This window comes from Lepisma saccharinum, chromosome 7, assembly GCF_977018435.1.
Source record: "Lepisma saccharinum chromosome 7, izLepSacc3.1, whole genome shotgun sequence".
NCBI classification, from domain to species: Eukaryota; Metazoa; Arthropoda; class Insecta; order Zygentoma; family Lepismatidae; genus Lepisma; species Lepisma saccharinum.
In genome coordinates this window covers 39,941,781-39,955,513 of record NC_139235.1, presented here as the reverse complement: position 1 = coordinate 39,955,513, position 13,733 = coordinate 39,941,781, and the positions used below count along the sequence as shown (strand labels likewise).

Sequence of the window (13,733 nt, the reverse complement as noted above, 5' to 3'; positions counted from 1 at the left end):
AGAGGGGGGTAGAATGTTTTGCTGACTCAACATTAAAACCGCCCGTACCCCGCTACGACAGGATGTAACAAAACACCAGTCGCATCGAATTTTTGCTGACGCGTAGGAATGAATAATTTCTACGCCATTCCTACGCGTCAGCAAAAATTCGATGCGACTGGTGTTTTGTTACATCCAATGTTGAGTCAGCAGAACATTCTACCCCCCTCTACCTCTACTGGTATTAACAGCAATCAATCCAGACCCTCTGTCTCTATTTCTAGTGAGACCAACCAACATCTTGAAATGTTTCCTAACAAGTATAACAACCAGGATACAGGGATATTTGGGTGGATTGGAACAACCAATGAAAAATGTGGAGATATTTTCCATTTAGAATCTGTTTTAGAGACTAAAGAATTGGAGCAATGTACAAATCATATTTCGCCAGTGTTATACCAAATGGTTCTTCGGGATTGTATCAGGAAGCGGAAGTGTGCAGACAGGTAGGCGGTGGCGATGATGCAGTGTTACATCATGTTGAAGTTATAGAAGAGACAAGAAGGCGTTACCAAAGATTCAATATGGAAGGACGAATGGTGCGTGCTCGGTTGCGGGGGGCACCACACAATGAGAATCCGGTGATATGGGTTCAGGAGGGATTGCAAGAACTGATCCAATATCTTCTACGTGATGTGGCCGAGCATGACCAAGTTGGTATTACTATCAGGAATGAAGATCACCCTGATCTCCCTTTTTGGTTATCTTTTCGGGAAGCACAGGCGATAAATATGGAGATATTGTGGGCAGCATTGGAAAAAGTATTGCAGAGCAATACAACATTTCTTTCTGACAACAATTTCTATGTATATCTCCATCACGTCCAAATGCCACGAGGGGGAGGACGTGTTCGCCAAAATGCAATGAATGGGGAACAATTCTGTAAACTAAAAAAAGGAATTATAACTATTAAAAATTCCGATAGCAGGTGTTTGGCTTATGCGTTGGTTGTGGCGAAAGGTATTAATGTTTACAAAAATGAACCTAAAAAACGTTATCGGTATGTTAGACAACATAAATGTGTTATGGAAGAAGAAGTGGATAAACTGTGCAGAGAAGCTGGGGAAAATTTGAATGGTGGTGGAGGAACTACCGAAATTCAAAAATTTCAGGACTATTTATCTGATTTCAAGATTACCGTATATAATGGATTTTCCGGGAGTGATGTGATATATGAAGGTCCTTTATTACCTAGGCGCGAAACTTTAAATTTGGTGTACATAAACAACCATTTTAATGTTATAACATCTCTTACAGCTGCATTCTCGGCTAATTTCTATTGTGAAACTTGCCATAAAAAATATGATCATGTTTCTAGACATCTAGGATCCTGTACAGCTGTTTGTTCACAATGCCAAGAAAAGCCCAAATGTACTGTTTCAGAAACCAAAATAAAGTGCACTGATTGTAACAGATTTTTCTATGGTCAAAAATGTTACAATAATCATAAAACATGTTACAATAGAAAAAACTCTCTTTGTCAGACAGTAAAATGTTGTGAAAAATGCCTGAAAGCGTATGCTATCCGTACAAACAGAAATCCTCATATATGTGGAGAGAAATTCTGTGTCAGCTGTAAAAATATGGTACCATTTGAACATCTATGTCACATCAAAAAAATTTATAGCAAACAAATATCTTCTCTTATATCAAAAAAAGCAATGCTTGTTTTCTACGATATTGAATCGAGGCAGGACACAAAACTAGAAGGCACTGAAAACAATTTTCTGCATATTCCAAATCTTTTGGTGTGCCAAAATGTATGCTATAATTGCATTGAGAACAAAGATATGTCTCAATGGTGCAGTGTATGCGGAAAAAGACAGCACATTTTTGATAGTACAGAACCTGTTTACAATTTTCTGCAATTTGTTTCAGCTCACCGCACCAAAATTAACAATATTGTGTGTATTGCACACAATAGTAGAGGGTATGATTCGCACTTTGTACTGCAAACTATGATCGAAAAAATGAAATGGACACCGTCTGTGATCATGAATGGAGCCAAAATATTATCTTTGAAGATGCACAATATCCATTTCATAGATTCTCTCAACTTTATTCCAATGGCGCTCAACAAATTACCGAAAGCATTTGATCTCCCAATGTCCAAAGGGTATTTTCCTCATTTTTTTAATACTTTGAAAAATAAAGAATATGTCGGATGTATCCCTGGTACTGAATTTTACGCTGTTGATTCTATGATGGAGAATCAGAGAACCAGTTTTTTGGAATGGCATAGTGAACAACAGAAAACAGGAGTAGTTTTCGATATGCAGAAGGAGTTGAGAAAATACTGTGTAGAAGATGTTAATGTACTACATGCTGCCTGTTTGAAATTCATGACCAGTTTTGAAAAAGAAACAACAGTGAACCCATTATTGGAAGCCATCACCATCGCTTCAGCTTGTAATAAAGTATTCCGTAAAAGATTTTTGAAAACAGAACATATAGGAATTATTCCTAAAAACGGATACAGATGGTGTGATATTCAGTCTATAGAGGCTATTCACTGGTTGGTATGGGAGGAAAAAAACATAAAATCGAAATCCAACATGCAGCCAGAGGACCAGAAGTAAAAGTTGGAGGAAATTTGAAAGTAGATGGATATTTTAAAGATCAAAAGGGGCAAGAGCATGTATTTGAATATCAAGGATGCAGAACACATGGTTGTGTCAAATGTTTCCCTACTTCACGTACAGAACCTCTTCATGATGACCCATATGATACTTTGTCTTTTCGGTATGAAAGAACAGAAAATAAAATTAACAGATTAAAAGCACTTAACTACATTGTCCATGAGATGTGGGGGTGCGAATTTCACCAGCAGTTGAGAAATAACAAAACCATGAAACATTATGTTGAAAAACATCCGTTATCAATTAAAGCCCCCATAATTCCCCGGGAGGCGTTTTATGGTGGTAGAACTAATGCTACCAAACTACATTACACTGTGAAAAAAAATGAAACAATTCAATATAAGGATGTATGTAGCCTGTACCCTTATTGTTGCAAAGTTAAAAAGTTTCCAGTTGGCCATCCGGTGAAAATTTATGTGGGGGAAGAATGCCCCGATATTTATTCTTTTGAAGGGCTTGTCAAAGCAACAATACTTCCACCGAGAGATCTGTACCATCCTGTGTTACCATATCGAACCAATTCAAAATTAACTTTCCCTCTATGTAGAACTTGTGCCGATGAAATAAACCAGGCGGAATGTAACCATACTGCTAGGGAAAGAGCTATAACTGGAACCTGGGTTGTGGATGAAGTTCAGAAGGCAGTTCAAAAGAAATACAAAATTTTAGAATTACATGAGGTATGGGAATATAATGTTGAACAATATGATCCTGCAAAAAAATCAGGTGGTGTTTTTGCAGAGTACATCAATACATTTCTCAAAGCAAAAGTTGAAGCAAGCGGCTGGCCATTGTGGTGTATTGATGAAGAATCAAAAAAAAATACATAGCTGACTATTTTGAAAAGGAGGGTGTGTTGTTGGATGAAAACAGAATATGTGCTAATCCTGGATTACGAAGCTTAGCAAAACTTATGCTGAATTCATTTTGGGGTAAATTTGGACAGAGAGAAAACCCTGGTCAAGTTAGTATTATCAACAATCCTAAGGATTTTTTCGATAAACTAGAAAATCCCAATGTTGAAGTACATCAAGTTATACCTATAAATGAAGATATGTTGATAGTTCACTGGCAATATCTCGAAGAATCTGCACTTCCATTATCGACTGTAAATGTAGTTATTGCAGCATACACTACAACACATGCACGATTAGAGCTTTATGAATATTTGGATACATTAGGCGAAAATGTATTGTACTATGATACCGATAGTGTTATTTATATTCAAAGGCCAGGTGATGTTGATCTGCCTGTTGGAGACTACCTAGGGGAGTTGACAAATGAACTAGAACTCTATGGGAAAAATGCTTATATCAGAGCATTTTCATCCAGTGGGCCGAAAAGTTATGCATTTGAGGTAGTAAATCCAGACAATACTAATGTTACTACTGTTTGCAAGGTGAAAGGCATATGTCTAAACCATAAAAACAGCAGCACAATCAATTTCGAATCACTCACCAATGCTATTCTCAACAACACCTCCTCTTTAACTTTACTCAACTCGAACAAAATCGTACGCACAAAAACACATTCCGTTGTTAGTAAGCCGGAAATAAGGGTTTTTCAGGTGGTATATATCAAAAGAAAAAGATGTGCATCAAATTTCGAGACTTTACCATATGGATTCAAACAACAGAAAACAGAATGAGTTAATTTTGTAATGCAGTGGGATATATTTTTATTAGATTAAGTTAATGCTATCCTTAGTAATAGTATATCTGTGATTTGGTCAACATACAAACTGGATACCAAAAGAAATCTCATATTATATGCAAATGTTAAAGCTTTTCATTACCAAATCTGTTACTTAGTAAAAAATAAAAGTGAAAACCATTCATTTGAAACCATTTGCTGTCATTGAAATATAATTATGCAGCCGCTATAATTTTTTGCTTATTATCAGTTCAAATCTGATATTATGTTGTGCACTTTAATGATGGAGTGAGTGACTAGTTGACAAGTTGGTTCTTCGGTGCAACGTTGTATGGTACAAGCGGCCTTGTGCCCCTCTCCAACTTAAAAAAAAGAGGCCCCCACAGATGGTAGCCACGTTGATGTCGTTGTGGGGCTTTCTACCTGTACCAAGCCCAAAAACTTATTTTGAGATGGCGAGTAAAAACTTTCCATGCCTGTTGACCTTTAGTTTCCTCAACACACATACCCAGTTGTAATCGAACCCTCGACCCCCCTTTGGTTTAAAAAAAATCTGTTTGTGCATAATGGCTAATCGCATTTTTTAAAAAATTCGATACTATTATTTATTTTTGGTTTTAAAACATAGCATACATTAGTGGTAAAGTCTTTGCATTGTAATCAAAAGGTTCCAGGTTCGATATTCGTTGAAACAGCTTTATGCATTACGGTTAATCGGGACTGCGTTAAAAAAACGCCAACATTAGCCCCTTGGTTGCAAAACTCCAAAATCACCCCATTTTCTATTTGTGTATCAAAAATAATCGGGAATAGTAACTCACTTTTTAAACAAATCAATGTTATTCTGCAAATTTGCCAGCATTGGAACCCAAAACCTTTTGAATACTAAACAACAATATCAGCTATTTTGTTTTGCTTTTTGAATATCTGTTCGTGCTAATCGGGACTGATAACACACTTCTTTTTTATTTAAACAGAAAATCATTATTAGGCACTTTGACAACAATTTCTATGTATATCTCCAACATGTCCAAATGCCACAAAGGGGGAGGACGTGTTCGCCAAAACGCAATAAATGGGGACTAATTCTGTAAACTAAAAAAAAAAATATAACTAGGAACTCGAACCTGGAACCTTTCGAATAATAAACACCAGTCACAGCCATTTTGTTTTGATTTTTAATATCTGTTCCTGCATAAATACTAATGGGGACTCACCACACTTCTTTTTTTTATTTTAAAAACAACATCATTATCAGCCAATTTGACATTGTGAATCGAACCCGGGACCTTTTCATTACAGCATAAACATCCTATTTCCAATTAGTTCATTTTCTCTTTGTGCACAAAAAGCTAATCGGAACTTTTAAACAAATACAATTGAATATCCAATTTTCACCAACATTGGGAATCGAACCCTCAACCACTTGGTTGAAACATCTCGCGGAATAAAAAACACCCCCCGCGCCCGCGCCGCCCCGCGCCGCGCCCCGGTCGCCGCCGCTAAACACAAAACGCGGCCGCCATTTTGATTTTATTCAAATACTATTTATGCACAGATGGACTAATCGGGACGTATAATGGCGGGACAAAACAATTGGCCTCATTTAACTACCTAGAAAATTGAACCCGCGACCTCTTCATTACCAGGCGACAACAATAACCACTACCCCAAGGCCGCCATATTGATTTTATTCAAACACTATTTATGCACAGATGGACTAATCGGGAACCTATAATGGCGGGACTAAACAATTGGCCTAATTTAACTACCTAGAGAATCGAACCCGCGACCTCTTCATTGCCAGGTGACAACATTAACTACTAACCCAACTCGATTTTCGAACTGAACCATTTTGTTGCCTTTATTTACACACAGGCTAATCGAGACCATTCAATATTGACATCGTCGCCTTGTAATCAAAGGGTCCCAGGTTCGATACTCGGTGGAGGCACATAGTGGTCCGAATCACCACTTTTCAACTGTAGGTCCAATCCTGATTAGTTTTACCGTGCATAAAACGGACTTTAAAAAAAACTAACTCAATCTATCAATCAATCAATATTGACTCTACCAGGAATTGAACCTCAGACGCCTCTTGTTTTACAGAGCATTAACCTTAGCCGCTAAACTTTCGGGGGTACAGCACCTTCGGCGCCATCTTTAAATCATTTCTTCATGTCTTTCCATCATACGCAATGGTTGCGCGCGCATTTCCTCCACACACACACACACACACACATACACACACAAACATATGCACGTGTTAGGTTAGCATACATCAAGAAACAACGTGACAAATCCATTGACCCCCTCCCCCCACCGCTTCCGATGTCTTCAAGGTGATCAGACACGTTCTGCTGACTCAACAATAAAACCCCTCGTGGCCCGCTACACCGGATGTAACATAACACCAGCCGCATCGAATTTTTGCTGACGCGTAGGAACGAAGTGCTGTCATTCTACTATCCTGCATACAAACTATCCAAATATTTAGTTAAAAGGTTTGCTATAATTAAACAACAAACACCATTCAGTGTTAAAAATGCATATGAAATTAAACAGAAACTAAAAAAATATTGTTTGGAAAAATGAGTATCGAATTGCAAGTTTTGATGTTGAAAATTTATATCCTCGTGTCTCAATAGAAGGTGCCACAGATGCATTACACAGATGGCTTATTGAGATGAAGGTTAACCCAGTAGAATCATGGGAAATGGTTCGATGGTTTACTGTATGTGCAAATTACAATTACTTTATATTTGATGGCAAAATCTATCAGCAAAGTAATGGTCTATCAATGGGAAACCCAGTATCTAAAATCATCTCCAGCATTTTCCTTCATTACATAGAATCTCCAATTGTTAATCAGATAGGTGCGGATATCATGCTCTACATCAGATATGTAGATGATGTGCTAATTATTGCTAAAAATGAGAACACCATCATTGACATATTTAAATTGTTTATCACATTGTCGCATAAAATTCACTTCCGACCCCTTGAATAACAATGTAATTTCTTTCCTTGATCTGCAAATTAAGACAACTGACACAACAATTCAAACATCAGTCCATAGGAAAATATTAGCAGGGGAAAAATATATCCATGCCAATTCAGAACTTTCACGTATAACAATGGATAATATATTTTTAAATTATTTCCTGAGAACACAAAGACTATGTTCTAATAATAAGGATATCAGAAATAAAGAGGAAAGGCTTTTTAATATAGCAAAAGAAAATGGCTTTCACACTAACAGAATAAACCAAATCAAAAACCAAGTCACAAGAACACTAAAGGAAAAGAGAAATGCAGACAAAGATGAAAAATCTGTTGAAAAGAAATTTGTGTGCATTCTATTCCACAAGGGATTGTCACATAAATTGACAAAATTTTTAGAAGATTTAATTTCAAAATTGTTTTTAGATCACCAAGAAGTTTGGAATGTACATTTAATGAATTCAAAATAGAAACTCTCTACCAGATGTGGAAACCACAGGAATATATAATATAAGTTGTTCATGTTCAAAGGATTATGTAGGACAAACAGCAAGGAAAATGGCAATAAGATGGCACAAACACGATTTGGACATTATAAATCTAAACCCAAGAACAGGTTTGTCAGCTCACATCATCGAAGAGAAGCATTTGATTAAAAAGAGAAGAGTTTTAAAAAGATTGACGGGAAACATAGAGTTGAATGTCTGGAAGCTTCGTTCATTGCAGAACACTGGAATAAATTAAATAATGAAAATGGTAACATAGATCCAGTATGAAGTTTTCTTTTTCACAAATGGAGTAAGCCACCATCTTTAAAATTTAATGTAACAGAAAACATCAAAAGTCTTTGTGAAAACAATGACGACTTTGAATTACCTGATGATATTTGGGATTCATAATTTTTTTTTAAAAAATAATGTGATCAAAATTTTTTTATCTGAAATAAAAATAAAACAGACTGCTTCTTTTCACAGTTAAGTTGCTATATTACAACAATGTAACATTGACAACATCCATTATATAATGGATTCTTTTTGTTTAAAAAATGTTAACCATTGTTATAACTGTATCTTTAGTCAAAATGAAAATAAATGTCTGATGAAGGGAGCGTGTGTTCTCCTGAAACGTCACAACGAAAAACTGTTTTGTTATGCTTGTAATAACCGTAAACTACAGGAAAATAATTCAAACAAGAGATTGCATAAAATCACTGGTGTACATATGGAAGAGGAATTCTACAAGTTATGTTCAGACATGTGTTTGAAAACTGTTCTTACCACATTCTACATGCTTGGAATTGGATACACAAGCACTTGCTAAAAGATAGCCCACATTGTGGTGGAGTGCTTAGTGTATCACTCTACAATGTCAGGGTTCTAATTTGAATGAATCCTGGATAACACATGAATGTTTCACTGCATTTGTTGAGCCAATAAAATACCACTCTTACTGAGTTCCACCTATATACTTGATGCTCGAAAACCACAACAATTGAAATTTGTTCAAAATATGTATTAGTGGGTGAGTCTTCCACAACCATTATAAGTGCATCACTTTACTAGAGATTTATTCCAAATATTCAAGAATTACACCAGAATATTATAATACCTTTTCTGTACAGATACATCGGTTTCGGTATCGACTCGGCCCTAATTTGTTTCCCTTTCCTCAATTCATCCTCATCATTACGATTAACCTACTAAAGTAGAAAGTAATGATAACCAGCATGGATCTGAAAACGATTGCATAATTTTTCTTGAAAGAAACTGATATGTTCACAATGTTTTTTTCTTTGTCCTTCATAGTATATAAATCAACAAAAAAGACAGAACTGAAATATCATCTATAGTCTTTGAAAAATGACATGTTAAGGCGAAGAGGCACAATTACGCACCAGTTGTGCATATATTTTAATATTGTCGCATTGGGCACTGCTATTTAAAAAAAGGGATTACCGTATTTACGTGTGCATAATGCACGTGTGTGTATAAGGCGCACACTGGTTTTTCATGGGGAAAAGTGACAAAAAAAAATTATCTCATGTATAATGTGCGCGTAAAGCTGTTGCTATGCCAATCAAGAGTTAGTGGCATCATACCTATTCAATGAGTCACCTGTTGCTATGTCGACCAAGCGGAAGATATCTTCTTGTGTAAACAGTAAGTCACCAACCCAAGCCACCTCCCCCCTCTCCCACCACTGTGTGTAGCATCCCAGAGCTTTCACTCTTTAACCACCTTATTTATTCTATAATAGTAGAAAGTGAGATCAAAATTACATTATGCATTTGCAGTGCTCAGGAAGTTATTTTCGATTATTTCTCGCCCAACAAATACCGCTGATACACATCCCATGTTTTGGGAGGTACATGCTCGAATTCTACCATAATGACACTACTCAGAAACTACAGAATTCAAGCTTTACAATGATATATAACATGATAGGGTTCCGTAAACATGAAAAAAATATTCCGTGCATAATACGCATCACAGTTTTTGGGTGCAAAAATTTTGGAAAAAAGTGCACATTATACATGAGTAAATACGGTAGTATGCAAAAGTATGAATTTCTCTCCATGTTACCAGTGGAAACTGTTTTTCAAGTTGATTAGTAAGCAAGTGACGATGTTTGAAAAATATGATTAATAAGTATTTACAGAATCCCATGTATTCCTTATGGGAAATCAACTTCAAGTTACGGCCTATCAAATGGGAGTTTCGACTTTTCCTACTACTATGACATAGTTAAACGTGTCCTTTTTCCATCCATGTACTTTCTAAGTCATTGGATGTTTGATATTCTCGAGAGAACGAATAAAAGAATGGTCCAATAAGCCTAATGAATTTCTCCTTACCTCCTACGGCCATCCTATCAGTGTTGCCAAACCTGATGTGAAAAAAAGAGCTAAATTTCAACATTAATAGAGGTAAAGGTGACTTTCAAGGAGCTACATTAACGAAGGCTGCATAAAGTGCCTACTAGGGTAACTTTAGGTGTCAGAGGGGTGGGGGCACTGCTATTACCGTTAGCTTTAAAGTGACGGCAATTTATTCTTAATTTTCACCGCCTAGATTTGAGGGCATCACCCATCTTAATAATCCACTGATGCTCATATGAAATCGAAAATAAAGGATTCCTGGATAACAATATTGTCATCTTCATGTTAACCACAGCGCTATAAAAAAGTAGCTGGGTAGGTAAGAGGGGGCGAGTGACACAGCCAATATAGCAATATCACGTCACGTGCAAAATGCACACTCATGGCAAAAGTTGGTCTTTGTGGGCCGGGTCAGTGGTGGCATCACAGTGGGGCAGGTGGCAGGGGCCACAGTTTACAGCCAAACAAGTAAACGAAAGAGCCAGATCTGGCTCCAAAAGAGCAAAGTTGACAACAGTGATCGGCAACTGCCGCAGTGAAAAAGACCTATGGGAAATTGTCCCTCTCATCCTTAATTGTTGTTATGAGGTGCTAGTTTTGTTTGAAACCAGTCGTCTGTAGGGACAAATTTGGGTGGCTTTGTTTGAAATCAAGTGTCAGTGAAAGGTTAGGACAAAACAATAAATAACAATTATTTTCCTTCTTACCTGACAACTGATGCACTCTTTTGAAATCTGAAATCTATTTTCATATTATTTGCCTTTCCTGACTTAATCAAGGTTTTCTTTGCACCAAAATTTCTTGATGCTTGTTCAACAATAACAAATTTTCTCAATTCATTGCATGATGAAATTAATTGCCTGGTTTCTTCAAGACTCTGTACAGGTTCACTGGAATGCATATTATTTCCACTTGAATTTATTTCCATTCCTTCATCACAAGATTTATCATGAATGTTATTTGAATCTGGGGCATCAAATCCAGTTTCTTCCTGTTGGACACTATTTTGATCCTGGATGGAGCTCCCAGGTACTTCAGGGTAAACTGCTGCTACTTCTGAAATTGAATCAGTCTGTCCTTAGAAGAGCAGTAGTTTATTAAGATATCAAGCAGAAAATGCAGAATAGAAAACTACCAATGGTGTGGTCAGCAATTTATCATACTTATGTACTCTACTCATCTGAATAATAATGATTAACCCTTAGATGCCGAAGCTGATTTTCTAGGTATTTGCACTAATGCAGAGTGTGTTCAGCAGGAAATTTGAAATTCTGCATGCTTCTAAATGAAATTTTATATTTCCTGAAATAAGAAGGTTAGAGGTACAAATGGTACCTCGTTTTGTTTAGTATACTTTGGGCTGTAATCCTGATGGAAAAAAAATCTTAATCAGTTAGAAGAACAATAAAAGGGAAAGTATTTTTTACACGAAATTTGATATTCATCAGACCCCACGCACGGTACGCCACGACTTGAATCTCCAAAAGGTACCTGCATAATGCCTGGTATGTTTGCCATTGATGTGGAAAAATTTACGCACTTACTTGTAATACTTTCGGAGAAAAATAATATTTTTCAAGAGAAAAAAATCGAAGCTACAAAAAAATAAAAAAGTTCAAACTCAAATAATTTCAATGGGGTTGTTCATTGCCAAACTTTTGTGTCCCTAAAGAATTTTGTTCGTCATCTGGTTGCCCTAAACTTTACATTGGAAAACTAAATATGCTGACCAAGGCAGTAATTTATTTTATTAAAAACATAAACTAAAACGTAACGTTTCAACCTTCTAGCAAGGTCTTCATCAGACTTTTGTACTTGATACAGAGTCTGATGAAGACCTTGCTAGAAGGTTGAAACGTTACGTTTTAGTTTATGTTTTTAATAAAATAAATTACTGCTTTGGTCAGCATATTTAGTTTTTCATAATCATGGAAACAAGGCTTAATGGTGTTATAATTTACATTGGAGGATGGTTATTAAAACGTTATTTTCAACGAAGGTAAGAATTTCTCGTGTAAACCGAGAACAAAATTTGTCTAACAAACCTTTAACATTATGTAGCAAGTTATAAGTTAACGAAAATTACATTCTCCTGAACCTAAGAATTAATATATTAAAACGTAATGGCAGGGTAGCTCAGAGGGGATAAATATAGTATGTTTATGCACAAAGAGCACTAAACTTGACGTAATTTTGGTCATCCCTAGCTGCCATGGATCTATAATACACAAAAAATAGACATTTACGCTATGCTTTTATGTTTCCTCTTGATGCGATTTGCGAGTATGTTCAATTCAACGGTGGCAGTAGAAATCGGAGAAACTCCCCAAATTACAAAAGAAAAAATTATTAAGAGAGTAAGTACATAATAGTTATTATTATACACTATGCCCTAACTGATAACTTAATATTAATGTATGTTTTCTTTGTATTAAGCAGACATTTTTCCCCTCGTATTTTCGTCCTTTTTATTTTGGGTTACAGCAATTTTAAAATTATAATTCCACAAGAATAAAGCACTTAAATTGTGAAAATTGCAAGTGACGTAAACAAGTGCAGTCCAAAACTTAAGGCTTTTTTGAGTTCCGATATCTTTTCTGTTGTTGACGATCATATTATAATTCTTCGTTTCACAAATTATTTATCTATCATGTCCCGACATTTCTGGTTCAAAGATGTAGAAGTATGGAAAAACACTGTCCTTTCATCAGGCTCCTCGAAAATTGTGAGTGGGGGTGAAGTGGAGGAGGAGGAGGGTTGGAGATGGTTTGGTGGTAAAATACTGGGTGGCCTTGTTCAGGCCAGGGGGTGTGGTTGCACTCATGGCTAATTTGTAGGCTCTCTCTCCCATCTTTTGTGTACTGAAGAGTTGTCAGATTGGGGTAAGAGGTGGATGTTCACTACCTGGAAGCAGTTGTTGAAAGGAATGTTGTGACATTGGTATGGACAGCAACAGTAAAGTCAAAGTAATGGGCAGTGTTGCCATATGAAGACAGATTACCCTTTTTGCAGAGAAATTCTGACCAAATTTTAAGCCAAAAGGAAATTTCAATGAAAATACCAAAATTTCAAGGGAATTTGAAGACACCAGTTCAAGGAAATTTGAAGACACCAGACTGAATGAAACACATATGTATTAGGTTCTACCTCCATATTCACAATTTTTTTGCTGGCACCTATTTCCATTTCTTTGAATTTAATTATCTTACGATAATAGGCTCATGAAATGAGTGATGGAACAAACAAAATTGTACATTCATCCTTGGCCAAGGTTCAAACTTCTGACATCTAGCCTGATTATACAAGAATTGGTGATTTGTTTGAAGTTTTTCGTAAATATGAAAATGATCCAACGAAAATAGTAGCTATTACCTATTGTGTTTTAGTTGAAGGGAAAAATTAGTCAAAAAATGGAAATTGTTCAATTGGATTGTGACAACACTGGTTGTGGGTGGAGGACACAGTGGTTGTTTTCTGAGGTTGAGGGCAGTGGATGTTTGCTCCAGGCAAATGCCAAAACA

General features: G+C 36.3%; 1 protein-coding gene across 2 annotated transcripts in view; it reads right to left on the bottom strand.

The window, feature by feature from the left end:
* Positions 1-10,822: 10,822 nt before the first annotated feature.
* The window catches only part of LOC145990204 (uncharacterized), a 101,271-nt gene continuing 98,360 nt past the window's right edge, over positions 10,823-13,733 (bottom strand). For both annotated transcript variants that reach the window (XM_083125870.1, XM_083125869.1), the window contains exon 15: positions 10,823-11,268. In XM_083125870.1, coding sequence (XP_082981996.1) covers positions 10,916-11,268 — 353 coding nt within the window. In that variant the 3' untranslated portion in view covers positions 10,823-10,915. The remainder of the gene's footprint in view (positions 11,269-13,733) is intronic.